Source organism: Aedes albopictus, chromosome 3, assembly GCF_035046485.1.
Source record: "Aedes albopictus strain Foshan chromosome 3, AalbF5, whole genome shotgun sequence".
Lineage (NCBI taxonomy): Eukaryota > Metazoa > Arthropoda > Insecta > Diptera > Culicidae > Aedes > Aedes albopictus.
Window position 1 is genome coordinate 357,732,965 of NC_085138.1, and position 18,032 is coordinate 357,750,996.

General features: G+C 38.6%; 1 protein-coding gene across 2 annotated transcripts in view; it reads left to right on the forward strand.

Moving 5' to 3' along the window:
- Positions 1 to 17,363, forward strand: part of LOC109414912 (titin-like) — an 82,335-nt gene extending 64,972 nt beyond the window's left edge. The window contains exons 2-5 of one of the 2 annotated variants that reach the window (XM_062855354.1): positions 4,118 to 4,275; positions 4,346 to 4,566; positions 14,645 to 16,674; positions 16,741 to 17,363. In XM_062855354.1, coding sequence (XP_062711338.1) covers positions 4,141 to 4,275; positions 4,346 to 4,566; positions 14,645 to 16,674; positions 16,741 to 17,042 — 2,688 coding nt within the window. In that variant the 5' untranslated portion in view covers positions 4,118 to 4,140 and the 3' untranslated portion in view covers positions 17,043 to 17,363. Of the gene's footprint in view, positions 1 to 4,117; positions 4,276 to 4,345; positions 4,567 to 14,644 lie in introns of both variants that reach the window. The other variant, XM_062855353.1, reaches the window with a different exon arrangement.
- The last annotated feature ends 669 nt before the right edge of the window (positions 17,364 to 18,032 follow it).

Below are 18,032 nucleotides of genomic sequence, written 5' to 3' on the forward strand. Positions count from 1 at the left end.
AATCCCTGAGACCCCCTGGAACGCAACGCCCCAGACATCTCCAGGCAATCCCTTGAGATACTCAGGGACCCTTTGAATTATCCCTGCAACCTTTCTTTACTTTTCCCCATAAACGCCCCCTGGCCATCGTTGCCATAGGAACCGTCATTATTACATTTTCTTATGCACAATATTGATTCTGATTGACTCTCTCTCGCTTTTTATGCAGGACCTTAAATAGTTATTTATGTGACGAGTTGCAAAAAGTTGATTTTTTCAGCACGAGTTGTACATTTATCCAACGAGGCTTGCCGAGTTGGATAAATACGAAGAGTGCTGAAAAATCGAGTTTTGCAACGAGTTCCATACAAAACTTTATGCAATGTTTTTTTTCATAATACAACCCATTTGTGTTGCATAATGTTCATAATGCAACTCAAATGAGTTGCATTATGAACATTATGCAACTTTTTTTCATTATGCAACTCATTTCAGTTGCATAATGAACCATTCTTCAGTGAGGGCCCATATAGCCGAGGCGGTAAACGCACGGGTATTCAGCATGACCATGCTGAGGGTGACGGGTTCGATTCCCGGTCGGTCCAGCATCTTTTCGTGAAGGAAATTTCCTTGACTTCCTTGGGCATAGAGTATCTTCGTGCCTGCCACACGATATACGCATGCAAAATGGTCATTGGCAGAGGAAGCTCTCAGTTAATAACTGTGGAAGTGCTCATAGAACACTAAGCTGAGAAGCAGGCTTTGTCCCAATGAGGACGTTACGCCAAGAAGAGAGAGAGAGAATGAACCAGTTCGGAAAAAATGGCTATTATGATATCAAAATGAATTATATAAAATTAAAATTACAATACTCAATTGCATAAAAGTGCTTAAATTTGAAGTGCATAAAAATAACCTGCATTAAACAAGTTTTAGCCGGGGCCCGTGGCGCAAGTGGTCACACATTTGCTTCATAAGCGAATGATCATGGGTTCGATCCCAGCCCCGGCACTTCGTCAGTTGCTCTCCCCCCCAAGAGCGGCTGGCACTTGACCCTTTTCTGAGCTCTCATAGCTCTAACGGACCCGGATAATGGGATATCGGCGAAATGGCAACTAATAATGGACCCTCAATCGGACTGGAAAAGGAACAGCAGCCACACATCATCATTCTTGTGCTCATCATTCTACCATGGACAGAATATAAAGTGGAAGCAGCGTATAGGCTACCAGTTCGATAATAGTAGAATTAGAATAGAATAAATGTAGGCGCTATACAAACTGTAAGTGGACAAAAGAGCTGTGAATAAGATTAGATGGTTAAGAATAAAAAACAAGTTTAGTGTACACATATTCAACAAACTGCTGTAAAAATTACGCAAATTGAAAGAGACATTAAAATATTAATAATGAGCACGCATCAAACATGGGAATTTTCACCAATACTCTTTCACTACAATAGGGTTTTGTACCATTTGGGCAGGTGTACCTATTTTGAGCACTTGTCGCTATAACTAAGTCAATTTCAAACCGATTGATTTGAATTTTTGTTCAGAGTTAGATACTGTACGTGCCTAACTCTGGACAAAATTTCATATCAATCGGTTTGAAATTGACTTAGTTATAGCGGCAAGTGCCCAATATAGGTACACCTGCCCAAATGGTACAAGACCCCCTACCTAGCCCCCTACTTACTGTTTTCAAACCAGTAAGACTGACTGTACATGTCAATGGTTACTCCTCCGTGATTGATCTGAACTGGTAAAAATTTCACTGAGACCCAACTGAATAAGGGGCTCGGACACTCCACTAATTCTCAAAGTGCAATTTAGGCAGCTCATACGTTTTCGATCAATACCGGCGCCGGACAAGTCTTTACAGTCAGTTTAGAAGGGAAAGGAATGCTAGAGAATGATGGCTGTTGCTTGTAGATACCGAGAGCACTCTACGTCCCCACAACCAGCACGGATGGAGAATTTGTTAGTAGGGTAGGATGTGAGATCTGGGAGTCGCCTTTGGTCGGTGATGCGATCCATGGATTGGAGATATATTTAGGTGATAGGTTGTGTGTTAATTACTCTCTGGAGAAGAAGTGGTAAAACTCGCTTGGTTGCATAATTTGTAGGCGTTATATGATAGATTGATACAATGCTGTGAAAGCTGAAAGGAACGGCTGCTGATGGCTTTTGAACCCGCTTCTGTTCTAGTCATGGCTATGATCTGTATATGTAGAGAAAAAAAATAAAGAAAGTAGATAGAAAGATACAAAGTAGAGACGGGCCAAGGATTGAACCCAGGACATTCTGCGTACGAGTCATCAGCGGTAGCCGCTACACCACCAGGCTTGTCTGTTAAAAGTACTGAACCGATTTTTCATGAAAACTGGGACAAACTGTCATCATACACCTTAATATTTCCAGACAAATGTTCAACAACTTTTACCGTTCCATCGCAGAGTTACATATCTGTATTTGTACTCTGATTTTTGCAGGATATACACCGGGTATTATTTCCATCAACCACGCTTCCTAGAGAGTGGTGACTTTAAGGATCACTAAGTCATTTAGTACTAGATTTCTCATATTTTGTGGCACAGTGCTGTGCCAAAATTCAGTATCAAAGGGGCGTAACTGCAATAATCGATTATTGCTAATAACTTACATCCGTGATCTGGTTCGGTTCTTTCGGTTGCTCTTATAAAAAGATCTTACCGTGTTTCAATGAATTGCACCATACGATCTTCAGAAATTGAGCGGATGTCCCATAATAATTCAGATAAAAAAAAAATATAAACAGGAACAGATCACCTGTATGACACTGAACACGAAATGTGTCCTAGACGTGACATCTGTTCGTCTGTGGTAGTGAAAAAATACTAATGTCTTTAAAGGATAAAGTATCTACTGCAGGAACCGTTTATGACAGGATTCGTCATTGAGAGCGAACAAGTGAAACGGAGAAAAGATGCCAGGTATAATACTCTCAATGAGCTGTACGTCTGAATGAAAAGCAAGCACTTTTCTGAAACCACTCAAGGTGATAATCATTCGGTGTGTCTGTTTTTGGGCTTTTCATATATCACGTGATGAAACCAACATCGAAAAGGATGCAATGAAACCGTCATTGCAGGTAAAAGTGTTTGTCTGTAAGAAATCCATAAATGTAAGTAAGTAGAGAGATTTAAGATTATTGGTATCCTAGCCCTGCAGGTAACAGGATCATGATGGTTAGAACAAAAAGAATGAAGTGAATAGTTCGAAATATAACCAGATATCGAGACAGGAAATCAAATCATTTGTAGACCAATCACGTAAGTAAAGTTTGTTAACTGAATACGTCTGATATCCCTTTATCAGTGGTACATCGGGGAAGTAGATGTGCATAGTATCATAGTACATGATTAGTATTAATTATAGCTTTGTGTCCTAAAGGAAAAAAAATGTGAATAAAAGTTGTGTGTTCAAAAAATAAATGTAGAGATTCTTCAATAACTACTATGATAGAAAAGAAAACAAAAACTCAAATTAATGTTCACAGAAGTAATAAAAAAGACACTCAACAGTGGAAAAGCATCATGCTGAATAAAATTGAATGGAACTACTGAACAACCACGAATCAGATAAATAACGGCATAGTGATATGAAGTAAAAATATGCATATTTAAGCATCACATAATTATCATCATTATGGCATCGGACTTTTTTCCTCTTATTAATGACTACCACACGTGTATCATCTTTTTTTTTCTGCCGGTCACTGTTGTAGCTCACCGGTCGTCGATGCTTAAATATTGTGCACCGCATGTCCGCCCATGCGGAGCAACGTGCTTCAAATTATGGGCGAAAACAACCCGATCGACGACCCTCCTCAATTGGGGTGAACATTTTTGCACACCAGATATCAATTTCGCAGCCGTAATCGAAAAGTAATCCTCCTTCATCGGACGCAAACTGAGCTCACGGAGTAATTGCACATCATCTTGTTTCATCCGCGTCGTCGTGCTCGTGAGATTATCGCGCCAAATTGGCCTGCACAATTGCAACACCCATGCGCATATTATCGTCATGATCATCCTCTCTACCCCCTCAAGAGTGCAACAGACCATAATTACCAATTCGGTTTTGCATCTTCTTTGGCAGATTCCGAGCCTTGATGATCCAGGATGCTGACGACGGTAGCACTCTTACTGGTCACGTCGTCCGTGCTCGGGACGACGGCCGCCCAAAGTCCGTCTCCAAACGACCCGCCGGCGAAACCAATCCGAACGATTCTTCTGCCGACCGTTCCACCGGATGAGGTAGGTGTGGTTCGGCAATTGACTTTCGACGGAACCCAAATTGCTCTCAAATCTGTTTTGACCCTTTTAGGTGTTCACCGTGGTTCACGCACAGTCGGCACCACCAACGACGGCAGAGGTGGCACATTCGAGGAATGGCGTTCAGTATGAACACTCGATAGCGTTGGGACCACACAGCAATTACTATGTGTACTATTCGGACAATGTTCAGAGTGTGCCACAGCAGGAGCAACAGGAGCAGCAGCTGCAACAGCAACTTCCGGCACCGATTGCTTATCAGCCTCTCGTTGGGTAAGGTGGTTTACGATTAGAGTAATAACTAACTAATGTAATATTTTATATCACAAGAGAATATTATACATACATATTTTGAAGCTTATTCCGATGCGCAGCCCTGAAACTCTTCGGAGTCTCAACGGTATCAATTAATCCCCATGTTTCGGCAAAGATGATGGTTGTAAACCTTGCCGAAACGTAGGGACGAATTAAAATCGTTGTCGTTCCGAAGAGTTTTTGTTCAGCAGTACTCTTTTGACAATTTATTTGTTCCTACAGTTTTTTTTTTACCATTGTTCTTCTACAGTGTATCTGTAGATTCATTTGTAATTTTTTCCAGGATTCCAGGATTTTTGGAGGATTCCTCCGAAAACTCTTTTAAGAACTCCTCTGAAAATTATCTCAAGCAATTGTGATTTCCATAATGAAGGAAAAAGATAAAAGAATTCTTTAGAAAATATTTTTAGGAATTCTTGTGGAAAATGCATTAGAGATTCCTTTGACAATTATTTAGGATATATTTTTCCAGAAATTTATGCAGGAATTCTACCAGCAAGTTATTTAGGAATTTATCCTGCAATTTATTTGTGGAATTTCACGGTAGATTTTTTCATAGTTCCCTCTTGCAGTTTATTGAGAGATTTCTATAACAATTTCATAAGGAATTGCTTTCAGTGGTTTTTTTCAGCAACTGATATAGATGTTTCTCCCCTGGAAATTCTTTGAGGACGTCTTCTGGCATTTTTTCTGGACTTTCTTATGGTAAATACTTAAGAAAATACTCCGGCAGTTCTTATGATAAATGTGTCTAACAATAACTTCAGGAATTTTCAGGAATTCCTTATGGCATTACTTCGTCATGTTACTTAAGAATTTCTCAAGCTATTGGTTTATAAACTCTACGGTATTTTTTTCGGAGATCTCTCTTGTCTTTTTTTTTGTAAATTTCTTGAACATTATTTGAAAACAAAAATGCATTATAAAATCCTTCGGGAACTTATTTCATATTTTTTCTAGATATTTTCCTGGAATCTTTGAAACGCTAGGTATTCTTTAAGCTATAAAATTCCATAAACATTTTCTTAAAGAAATCCTCCTTCAATTTCCTTAGTTCCTCTGACAATTCCTTTAGGTTCTCCGGATTTCTTTTATGATTTTTTTCAATTATTTCAAAAATTTGCATATACAGGGGATAGGCAAAATGATCGGGACAGGCAAAATTTTCACTTTTCAAAAAATTTTTAACTAGCTGTGATTTTACGAAAAATGCATCATATATTCTCAAATTTTTACTCTAAGTTCTTCAACTAGTTGTGTCAGTTTGCCTTTCTATTCCGCAGAACCATTACCTGTTCTGTGGCTTAGTTGGTTAAAGCGCCGGTCTAGCGAATACGGAGTCGTGGGTTCGAATCCCACCAGAACGCGATTTTTTTTCACAAATTTCATCTCTCAATTTGTCAATTAGCAACATTTCGTACCTTCTAATTACAAGTTTTTCCAGTATGTTTCAGACATACCAGCAAACCTGCTAATATGCCAGTAAAATGGGCAATATGTATCATTGTACTCTTGCTTGCGTCACATGGCGCAGTTCGGTCGTCCGAGCGTCCGACCGTGCCGAGCTCTCGACGCATACTAATTAGACACCAGCAAAACAAACTGCCTGGTGGCTAGGTATGCGGAGTGCGAGAGCAAGTCTCGGCTTCATATAAATAATTCGCTCGCACTTGTCGTTAGTGGGCACAAACAGGAGTGTGTTGTGGATTGGCATCTAAGCCGAAAAGAGAGATGAGTTTGTGAAATAGGAGTGTTCACGGTGCGGCTTCGGAGTCAGTTTGGCTTTCTATTCCGCAGAACCATTACCTGTTCTGTGGCTTAGTTGGTTAAAGCGCCGGTCTAGCGAATACGGAGTCGTGGGTTCGAATCCCACCAGAACGCGATTTTTTTCACAAATTTCATCTCTCAATTTGTCAATTAGCAACATTTAGTGCCTTCTAATTACAAGTTTTTCCAGTACTTTAGGTAGTGCTTCGCTAATTTCTTATAGAGTTTCTTCGACATATTGCTTAGGATTCACATTTTTTCAGTATTTCTTCTGGAAACTTCCAGAACAATTTTAGATATTTCCTCAGAATTATCGAAAGCATTTCTCTTAGGCATTTCTTCGGACATTTTCTTAAAAAATAAAGTTTTCTTTAGGAATTTTCCAGACATTTGTTATAAGAAAACCTCCGCCAATTTCCGTAAAATTTTCTCTAGTATTTCCTATAAAAATATTTTAACAACTGCTCCGTATTTCAAATCACTTTATTTGCATATATGTTTTTTCTTCTTCTGAAATCCCATTATAAATTTGTTCGGCAGTACCTGTAGCAAATCCTCCGGCAGTTTATTTAAAAATTCCTTCGGTACTTTGTTAACAATACATTTGCAGTTTATTATTGAATTTTTTTGGAATAATTTTCGGGATTTGGTCATTTAAATTTCTTTGGGAGTTCTGTTGGTAACTATTTCGAAATATCATCCAGAGATTCTTCTGCCAATTAGTTTACAAATCCGTTTATAATAAATCCGTTTATCCGTTTATATAAGAGCCATAACAAATGATTCGGCAAATCCTTCAGCAAATTCTTCGGCAATATCTTGCAGATTTCTCAAAAAAATGTACAGAGGAAGTTTGGCATTTTTTCCGGAGGAATTACTTTATAAATTACTGGAAAAACTTTAACCTTCTTTGCGCATTAGCTTACACTCACCTCGCTGAGCTAGTGCACGTTAAGGGATCATAATGCACAACTAGGGTTAAAAAACTGCCGGATCCCACATAAAAATATTGATGGCTTCGTAAAAAAATAGCACGGGGATTTCAATGGAAAATTCCTGAAAAATTACCAGAGAAACTCTTGAAGATATGACCAGCGAAATTATTCATGGAATCTCTGAGGAAAATTTTGTAGGAATTTTAAACCAAATAAAATATATAGGGAAATGCTGAAAAAGCTGCCAATTGTCGCAGTTTTCTCCGGTAAGTTTTTTGGGAATTCCTCCTGTTTTTCCTTTAGAAACTACTTTGGCAATATTTTGCAGATTTCTTTAACAAATACGGAAAATGTCTTCATGAAATTTATGCTTTTCTTATGAGGTGTTCAACAATTGGCGAGAGACGGTGGGCTGTCCATATTTCTGGATATTTCGAACAACCTACACCGTGTTTGTTCATACAAAAAAAAATGTAGTGATCATGGTCTTTTAAAACAACCCCCACCCCCACGTTATGAATAGCCTTCATTGCAACAATTGGCAATTTATCATATATATGTGTTTGTTAATGAAGTGTCAAAAGAAAACCCGACAATGTTCCAATAGAAATATCCAGATAAGAAGTATTTGTCAGGATAATTAAAATTTCTCAAGAAGTTTCTGGAGGTAATTCCGAAGAGAGTGTTAGAATAATTGCCGTAGAAACCTCAAAAGTTATTGCTTGAACAATTCCTGGAAAGTTACCAAAGGAATTTAGATCACATGCCTATAGGAATTTTAAAAAATCCGTCCGAATTTATACAAAAAAGTTTGAAGAAATTTTCATATGAAGCCTATGAGAAATTGTCAGAGGAGTACCTGAAGGTGATTCTTAGTTCCCAATAAATGTTTGGACTTCATAAAAGAATTGCCTGAGGTATTTCCGGTAGAAATCTTGAAGTTGATCAGCAGGAATAAAATCATTAGGTTTTATATAGCAAAAGACATCCAAGCCTAAACTTTTCGAAATCAAAACATTTTCTAAAAATTTCACTAATGAAATTAAATTTCTAAACAAATATCCAGACGAACTCCTAAAGGAACTACTGGGAATATTTGTTAAAAAATCTGAAGAAATCCTCTGAGATGTTCCAGAAGGAATCGCCCGTGGAATTTCTTTATCAATTATTAACCCCACAAATGTATGTACATATTTGAAAAATAATTTGCCAATCAAAATTTGCAGATGTTTCTGAATAAATTGCCGGAGGAAGTTCGAAAAAAAAATGCACGAGTACTTGCAAAGTAATTCCTGGAGACGGAGAGCTGTCCGAAAACAGTCATGAAATGACCGTTGGATGAGTTTCCAAAAAAAGAATATCTACAGAAATTATCAGAATAGTTTCTAAATAACTTGTCGAAAAAACTTTTAGAGCAAACCTTTCATAAATTGCTTAAGGCATTGTTAGAGGTCATTCAAAAAATCACGAGAGAATCGTTTTTTACCAATATCAAGAAAACTGCATATTCAGAAACTGCATGCCAAAGTGGGCCGCAATCAAAATTTTCCCGCGCACAGATCTAAAAATCCATTTTTAGTTTAATTCAGTTTTAGTCGGCAGACTTTGTACTGTAAGGATCTGTCAAGCAGTGGCGCAGCTCTCAGAATGTGATATCAGAAAATCTCTTTGAAAATTATTTCTTGTATCATGTTGAAGTTCTAAGAATTTGAAAAATCATAGGAGCTTAGTAAAGGTTCAATTTTGTAGTAGATTGAAGAACTTAGTTATTCTTGAAGAAACAACTACAAAAAGTAGCCACAGCAATCGCTGAAGATTTTTAATGAATTCTTATAGAAACTTTCAAAAGAATACCCGTTGAAACTATCAAGGGGTTCCTGAAATACTTGTCTGAGGAATTTCAGAAGTTTCTCAAAATTTCTCAAAAAATTGCCGAACAAATTTCTAAAGAAACTCTCTTGAGGTAAGCAATTCTTCAGAAAAATGTGTTCTTATAAATAATTGAAAAAATTTCTGAAGTAATTGTCAGAGATGTTTGTATTGAATTTTCCACTGAATCAAAAGATAGATAAAAACACAGGGAAATTTCTAAGGTAAGTTCCCAATGAAATGCCAAATATATTCCTAAGCAAATTTTCAAAACAAGTTTCTGGATAATTTTTTAATTTAGGAGGAATTCCTCAAGGCATTCATCCAGAACTCTCTGAAAAATTCTCGGAGGAAGCAATGAAAAACAAAATCCCTGAGGAGACCCGAAGAAGTTTTCTCATTTGTTTTGGTTTTTGATTTAAGAATAACGGAGCAAATATCCAAAAGTCATTCACATTTGTAGGAAGAATCAAGTTATCTCCTGTTTTTTTTTCCTTCTGGAAGACGATAATCAGTTTTCCAGGAACCTTTTATTTGGAAATTTCGTTAAAAAAAGTTTTATGTTAAACTGATAAACGTTCTCCATCAGAGAAAAAAATGATGCCTTGGCGATTTTGAAATGATTAAGAAAAAAAAATCAAAAACCACAAATAAGGAAATGTATCTAGTTTTACATTTGGGAAACAATTCCTTAACGAACTTCTGGAGGAATTTTTGAAGAAATTTTCAGAGTTTGGCTCCATGGAATTGTCGAAGGAAACTGCTGTAGTGATAAAGAAGTTTCTGAAAAACTTACCTGAGAAATGCCAGGAGTTTGTGAGAAATTGCAAAAGTATTTTCCGCAAAAATTCCTGAAAAATAAGAGTTTCGGAAGAATTTGTCTTGGGGTCATAAGTAATTCCTAGAAAAAAATCGTTTCAAGAAATTACTTAATGAATTCAAAAAAGAAATAATGTCAGAAGGAAATTCTTTAATAAATAAATAGAGGAACTGCTGAAGCAATTTCTAAACATGCATGAAGAATTCATAATAAACTTCTGAACTTACAGGAGAATTCCTAAATTTAGAAATTCCTGAAGCTTCTTCTTCTTATTTGCGTAATTCCCCACTACTGGGACAAAGCCAGCTTTTCAGCTAATGTTATATGAGCACATCCGAAAATATTAACTAAGAGCTTTCTCTGTCCATTTTGCACATGTCTATCATGTGGCAGGTACGAAGATACTCAAAAGTTAAGGAAATTTCCTTTCATGAAAGTACCTGAACTGCCTGGGAATTAAACCCCATCACCCTCAGTAGGGTCAAGCTGAAGTCTCACGTTTTTGTCAGCATCCATTAATTACGTAACGACAAAATCAACATTTTTAGACCCCCTCTCCCCCCTCCATAACGCTTTTTTGTATGAAAACCAACGCCCCCCCCCCTCCCCCTAGAGCGTTACGTAATTTGTGGACGGCGCCTTTGTAGCTGTGGTTATATGGGCCCTGAAGATATTTATCCAGAACTCACATATTTGTGAGATTGTCGGCAGTGGGATTTGATCGCAGGTTCTCGGCGTGATAGTTACGCGTATTACTCATCAAACCATCGCACTGGAAGTAATGAAATAAAAAATATCCAGTAAGCCTTTAAAATACTGCTGAAGATGATCAATTATTGGATGAACTCCTATGGGTATTTTGGCATGCAATTCTAATGAAAGGGGCCTGGAGGAACTCGGGATAAAACCCTGACTAAATTAATGGATGAATGTTTGAAAAATTTTCTCAATATTTACCTAGGAGTTCAAAAAGAAACTGCTGAGAGAATTTCTGAAAAAAAAAAACTGTTGTAGAATTCGGGCTTCTCAACAAATTGCTGGAGGTATCCAAATAAGAACTGTTTTCAGACCTTTTGGTTCGCGGTGCACTTTCTGGAAATAAATCTCTACGCGGTGCACCTGGTCAGAGTTGTCCAAAGTGCAATATCGAATTTTTAATAAAGTTATCGTATTTTTCAAAACGACTCTCGGGTGCATGCACTCAATTTTGAAATAGTTTTTCAAAAACAGATGTGATTATTACATTGCCTTGAATTTTGTACTACATGGAATTTCGTTCGAGTGACGCTGCTGTTCGACATCGACTGTTTTCTTGCTGGGAATATGTTTCTCTGAAAATTGTCATGTGAGGTCCAGAACAGGCTTATTGTCACATTAAAAAGTTTTTGGCAGGTTCTTAAAACCTCGACATACTTTTGCTTGGCCTCAGTATGAGAAGTTTGGCTAAAATATAAACGACTCATAAAAAAGTGATCATTTTCCATAACAAAATCAGAAATTGCCAATAAAGAAGTAGGGGTGGGAGCAATAATAAAATATAAAATTTCCATAAACAAATCAAAAAGTGCATAAATAAATCAAAATTTCCCATAAATAATTGATTTTCGAGCAATAAAAAACGTTGGAATTTCCACGAATAATTCAATAATTGCAATAAATAACTACATTTTTTCCACCAAAACAGTTAAAATTTTCCATAAATAAATCTGATTTTTCCATAAATAATTTAAAAATTCCCAATTGAAAAACATCAAAAAAGCAATTGAAAATTTAGCAATAAATCGGATCTGATGAGCAAGGTAAAAGTACCGGCTGAGCCATGCGGCGGAGCCGCATAGAGGATTGAGGAACTGAGGCGGCAGAAGGCCGCCGATGTTTCCGAAATCCGATGCGCCGTAACTGCGTCGATTCGGTTCTAGGCAATCCACAGATCCAAGAATTTGCCCGGTATAATGCGAACAGAGATGTTATCCCTTTTTTAAGTCCGACGAGCGTTAGCGAGTTCGGACAGCAAGCGATTGTCTGTTAAATTGCACAATAGTTTCAGTCTTTCTATCATAGTTCTATAATGTAGTATGTTCGAAAATTTTTGTTGGAAAAAATATAGTTTTTTATTGCAATTGTTGATTTATTTGTGGAAATTCTTGCATTTTTTATTGCTAGAAAATCAATTATTTATGGGAAGTTTCGATTTATTTATGCGCTTTTTGAATTGTTAATGGAACTTTTCTAGTTTATTATTGCTTCCACCCCTAATTATTTATTGGTAATTTTCGAATTATTTATGGAAACTTTTTAATTTATTATGGGACGATTAATTGGCTGCCGAGAAGTTTTGTTTTTCCAATAACATAACTAGATTTGTAAAGAAATCTATGCCAAAAATCCCTACCAGACCCTTGGAAGCTTCACTTTCAGAACTTTTGCATATTTTTGGCAAGGTATTTGGAAAATTTCTTCAAGATTTTGGCTTTGCGGTGCACCCTGGCCAAAAATTGTTCTGAAGGAAATGGTGAATGAATTCCTACTAGATTTTCTGGATAAATCCTTAACGAAATTCTGAAAGACATTAATACAGGAATTCCTAGATAAACTGCGTGAAAGATTTTTCAAATAAGTTATCAGATGAATTTCTGATCAAACTGTCATAATTATAGAAGTTATTAGGAGTAAATTTGAAATAATGTTTGGAAGATTTCCGGGGAATCCATAAATTTTATTAATTTAATCATTGATTAACTGGAATTAGTCCTTTTGAGTCAAGGTATAGCACATATTTACATACAGTACAAAATTACAATTTTCAAATTGATCTGTTATATAATTCCAGAAGCTTTAAAACTGTGAAATATTTGAATTTAAGCCCCGATTGGGACCTACATGTTTTACATTCTCATGTAATATGAAAAGTTTTAAGGTATTCTAATAAGATAAAATTAACAGATGGATTTTTTCACAAGCATGTGCAGCTTTATAGCCACTTCTGTGTGGTGTACCTAATTTTTTAAATTTATGATCTACATTTTTCATACTTCAAATTTCTTGCACCGTGCATAATAGTCAGAAAAGCAGGCATGAGTCATATTTTTTGTTTGAACAAGTTTTCTCTTGTGATGCCCATCTGAGAATTATTCTACCGTCACCTTTAGATCCTTTGTCAACGAGAGTGAACGCATCATTTAATCATGCCAGTTTTCCACATTGACCTGCATTCTGACACAGTTTTTTTCTTTCATTGACAATTTCAGAATTCCACAAAATTAGATCACCTTAACATACACATAAAGCCTGTCCACTTTTTCAAAAATGTTCTCTGATTCTTAAGTCCACCCCATAGTGATTGGCATCCTAAAAGAAGAAACTGGTTAAAATTTCAGCCAAATCCATTGATATTAAGATGTGCATCAAATCAATTTTATGTTTTTCGACTATTTTTTGAACTCCAAAAAAATCATAACCACGCTCAAACTTGTCAAACATTAATTCTTTCAGCTCAAATTGAAATATTTTCTTGTTTGCTACAAGTTCTCCCAACAACGTATGCCGATAAAATTAAAGGAAAAATTTACAATTATCACATTTGTAATCAGAAAAACATTAAAAAGTTGAATTTTTGATATATTTTGTTATGATACACCCTAATATATGCAATTAGTTGTATATTTTAAATCGGCATCATGTTGTCTAATATTTTGTGATGATTTGCTTATTCGAAATCAATGCTGTAGGAATTGAGCAAAAAATATTAAAATTCGGGAAAGTTAGTCTTTTTATGATGTCAATCAAACTATGGGGGTGAACTTAAGAACCTGAGAACATTTTTGAAAAAGTGGACAGGCCTAATACACATACATAAAGATGCCAATTAACACTGGCCAAGCTAATGACCGGTAGTTCAATCAAACCCCCAAATATATAGCTCGAGAGCAGTGAATCAAAATTCAACCATCGCGCAACAATAATGACAATGCCGCAACCTGCATTTGTTGCGACAATCCACCCAATGTGACATAGGTTTGTCCCAACTTCAACTGAATAGGATATCGTACATCGTACATCACGTGTTCAGAGATTTTTGAGCCATGCATTGCGATTTTCGAGAACAAACCTCTAGTCGGTAAACACTGCAACGCTGTTAAATACCTACCATCAAACAGTTTCAATTTTGGGGCAATAATAATACATTATTCAAGAGTTGAAAAGTACGCAACAAATTCAGCTTCTGTTTTGTCCCCATCAAAAAAAAATCGGGATTATGTCATTATCTGTTACCAGTTGGGATAAAAAGTAATCGATCGTGTCTCATTTATCCGACAATTCTCTTCACTTCTCGAGAGTACGAAAAAAACATGTTTTAAACTAAATAATAGAAATCACGGTTTCATGTTAGTAGTTATGCATAATATCATTGCTAGAATATTTCTTGGCAAGATATTGAAGGTAGAGATTAATTTTCGCTTCTTATGCTAATCATTGATAAAACATGTACACTGGAAATGTAAAACAAAATTATTCTTATCTATCGGTGTCCCACAATATCGGGTTACTAGATGGCATGGTGCTAATGAACTTTATGTAGTAATTCCGGTAAAAACAAATTGTACTTATTTAATCAACGATTGCCGCTTCTCTTCTTTTCCCGCAGATACTCCAACGAACAGTCTAGTCAGATAATGTATAATCCCAACTCTGTGCCGGTACAGCTGGTGACTCTTGTCCAACCCACGATCGATGCCGCCATCCGCCAGGAGAACGCCACCGCTGAACAGCAGTTCTTGCCGACTCCAGCACCGCCACCTCCATCGCCGTACCTAGACATCAACGAGGAAGGAATCCAGAAGCTGGTCACATCGACGCAGAATCTGGTAACGAACGAGGATGTTGTGAGTATCAATAACGCCGAAGAAGGTGAGGAAAAACCGGTGGATGTGGAGAAAAAGTCAGAAGACACGGACTCGGATAACGAGACAAGTGCAAGTTCGAAAAAGGAGAATCGATACAACGATAACGTGGCTGTTCCGTCCTTCGATAACCCAATCGTTGTCGGCGAAATGGCTGAGACGGCTTCGAGAAACCACCGATCGGGAAACAAGGTGGACAATTTGCTGAAACAGATCAATGTTGAAATTCTCGGCGAATCTGACGATCACAACAGAGGACAGTTTTTGAAGGAGACCATCTACAGAGCAAATCAAGTCACATCTGAGCCATGTGACGATGATGAAAAGTCTGTACCAGTGGAAATCAAACATGAAGTAACGACGATACGACCAATCAGCCTCAGTACCAAAGGTCGTGTATCAACGGCTTCTAGATTGAGTACTCGCTTCCGAACAACGACGGCCAGCTTGCCTACGGCTACCGCACGATACACAGCTGAAGAACCAACCACTGTAACTCCAAAGCCTGTGCCGCAGAAATATTTGGCACCGATTCAAGCAGGACTACGCCTTTCCAACTCTGGTAAAAACATCGAGGACTGTGTTGATGAGAATGGGCCAAAAACGGTCGTGGAAGTTCAGAAGAGTATCAACCTTAAGAACTTGGTAGTTGGTCCTCAACAAGTTCAACAGGTAAAGCAACCGGAATTCGGTGCAAGAACAACTGTTGTGCACCAACCAATCATTGTGGAAAAGCCTGTCGAACGGATCGTCAAACAGAATGTTTATATTGAGAAACCGGTGGAACGCCTCGTACACCAACCAGTTTATATTGAGAAGCCAGTCCCACAACCTGTCGATCGGATCGTCGAGAAGAAAATCCCTGTTCCTTACCCAGTCGAGAAGATTGTTGAGAAACCAGTTCCTACTCCTGTTCATGTCCCATACCCTGTTGAAAAGCAGGTCCCAGTTCACCACTACGTTGATCGTCCCGTGCCACATCACGTGCCTGTTCCCGTGACTGTGGAGAAAATTGTCGAAAAACCGGTCACTATCGAGAAGGTTATCACAAAGGAAGTCCAAGTCCCGTATCCGGTGACGCAGATCGTTGAAAAGATTGTCGATCGACCAATCCCGGTGGAAAAAGTCATCACAAAAGAAGTCCAAGTGCCTTACCCCGTCACTCAGTTCGTTAATCGTCCTTACCCGGTTGAGGTTCCGGTAGAAAAAGTGGTTGAAAAGATCGTTGATCGTCCTGTTGAAACGGTTGTCGAGAAACACGTTGAAGTTCCCGTGCCCGTCGCCGTTGAAAAGGTCGTGGAGAAATTCATTGACCGTCCGGTTCCCTATCCCGTTCAAGTCCCCGTTGAAGTCCCTGTTCAAGTACCTGTTCACTATCCCGTAGAAGTCCCTGTTGGTGTTCCCATCCCGTACCCCGTAGAAAAGCTCATCCCCGTCACCATTCATGAACCCAAACCAACCCACGCCATTATCAAAACCACTCACCATGAAAAGCTTTTCGACTTCCATAAGCTATTTGGAGGAAAGAAAAAGCACTACACCGAACACTTTATCATAAAAGCTCCACCACTACCGAAACCCCCAGTAGTCGAAGTCCCTGGTAAACACTACTACTTCCACAACCACCACTACCCCAAAAACGATCTACACTTTGGAGCATCGATCCCGGCTCCGTCCTACGTGGACGTGGGTCACATCAACGTCCTTCCACACCACTTCCCTGAAAAATCCAAACACATCTACGGTGTCCCACTCACCGGAGAGATCTTCAACGGTAAATCATCGTACCATTTCAACCCTTATCAGCATTACCCGCTAATCGATCAATCGCACTTTGTAGGCAAATTTTCCTACCAAGCAGCTCCGTTACCACTTCCTCCGCCACCACCGCCACCGACGCAGCATCACTTCCAAACGTCCTCCGCTCAACTTCTGCCCGGAGTTTACAAGGACGACTACGTTGGGCCAACACCGCTGCTGGAGGATCACTGGGCCGTCAAGAGTGACGTCAAGTTCCGCCGGAGTCCCGCGTACGGCAAGAGCCTGCGGATCGAGTACGGAGGTTTCAAACCACCGCTAGTGCCATCGCTGGAGATCGACGAGAACGGAGTGCCGCTGCACAAGGAACAGAACGCGAACTGAGAGGTTCATTGGGGGCCAAGGTTGGATCGCTCGCCTCTCGTAGACTGAATCTTTTGTAGAGATTTTGTGTGTGTTCTGCACGTAATTGTTATTCTTCGAGGAGTAATTCGGATGCCACGGAACCGAAGACTCTTGTGCTGTAGTTTTAGATTAGGAAGGAAGAGTTAAAGTGAAAGAATAGCCCAAAATGCCAACAAAGTATATCAAAGCTGGTTTAGTGTAACTTTAAGCAGGAATATATCGATTTATAATTAGTAATTTATTGTTACACTTGTGTGTTCAAGTGTTAGTAATAAGCAACTGTGTATGAGTACGCGAATAAAGTGGTTGGTTAAATTGTGGTTGAATTGCTGATCCGAAATTTCTTTTGAGTTAGTGTAATACATAGATCATATGTTATGCAATAAGAAAATATAAAATGATCGCCCAAGTCACATTTTTCATTTTTTTTTTCATTTATTTAGTTCACATCAAATTCATGATAATACTGAATCAACAATTTGCCGCCATAATACTCGATTTGCAGCTGCAGCTCTCCATCCTCGGTCACGCCCAACACTCGCCAGATCACGCTCCACCTGGTCCGCCCATCGTGCTCTCTGCGCTCCACGCCTTCTTGTACCAACCGGATGGTTAGCAAACACCAACTTTGCAGGGTTGTTTTCCGGCATTCTTGCAACATGCCCTGCCCACCGTATCCTTCCGGCTTTGGCCACCTTCTGGATGCTGGGTTCGCCGTAAAGTGCAGCGAGCTCGTGGTTCATTCTTCTCCGCCACACACCGTTCTCCTGCACACCGCCGAAGATCGTCCTTAGCACCCGTCGCTCGAAAACTCTGAGTGCTTGCAGGTCCTCCTCGAGCATCGTCCATGTCTCGTGTCCGTAGAGAACCACCAGTCTTATTAACGTCTTGTACATGGTACATTTGGTGCGGGGGTGAATCTTTTTTGACCGCAGTTTCTTCTGGAGCCCATAGTAGGCACGACTTCCA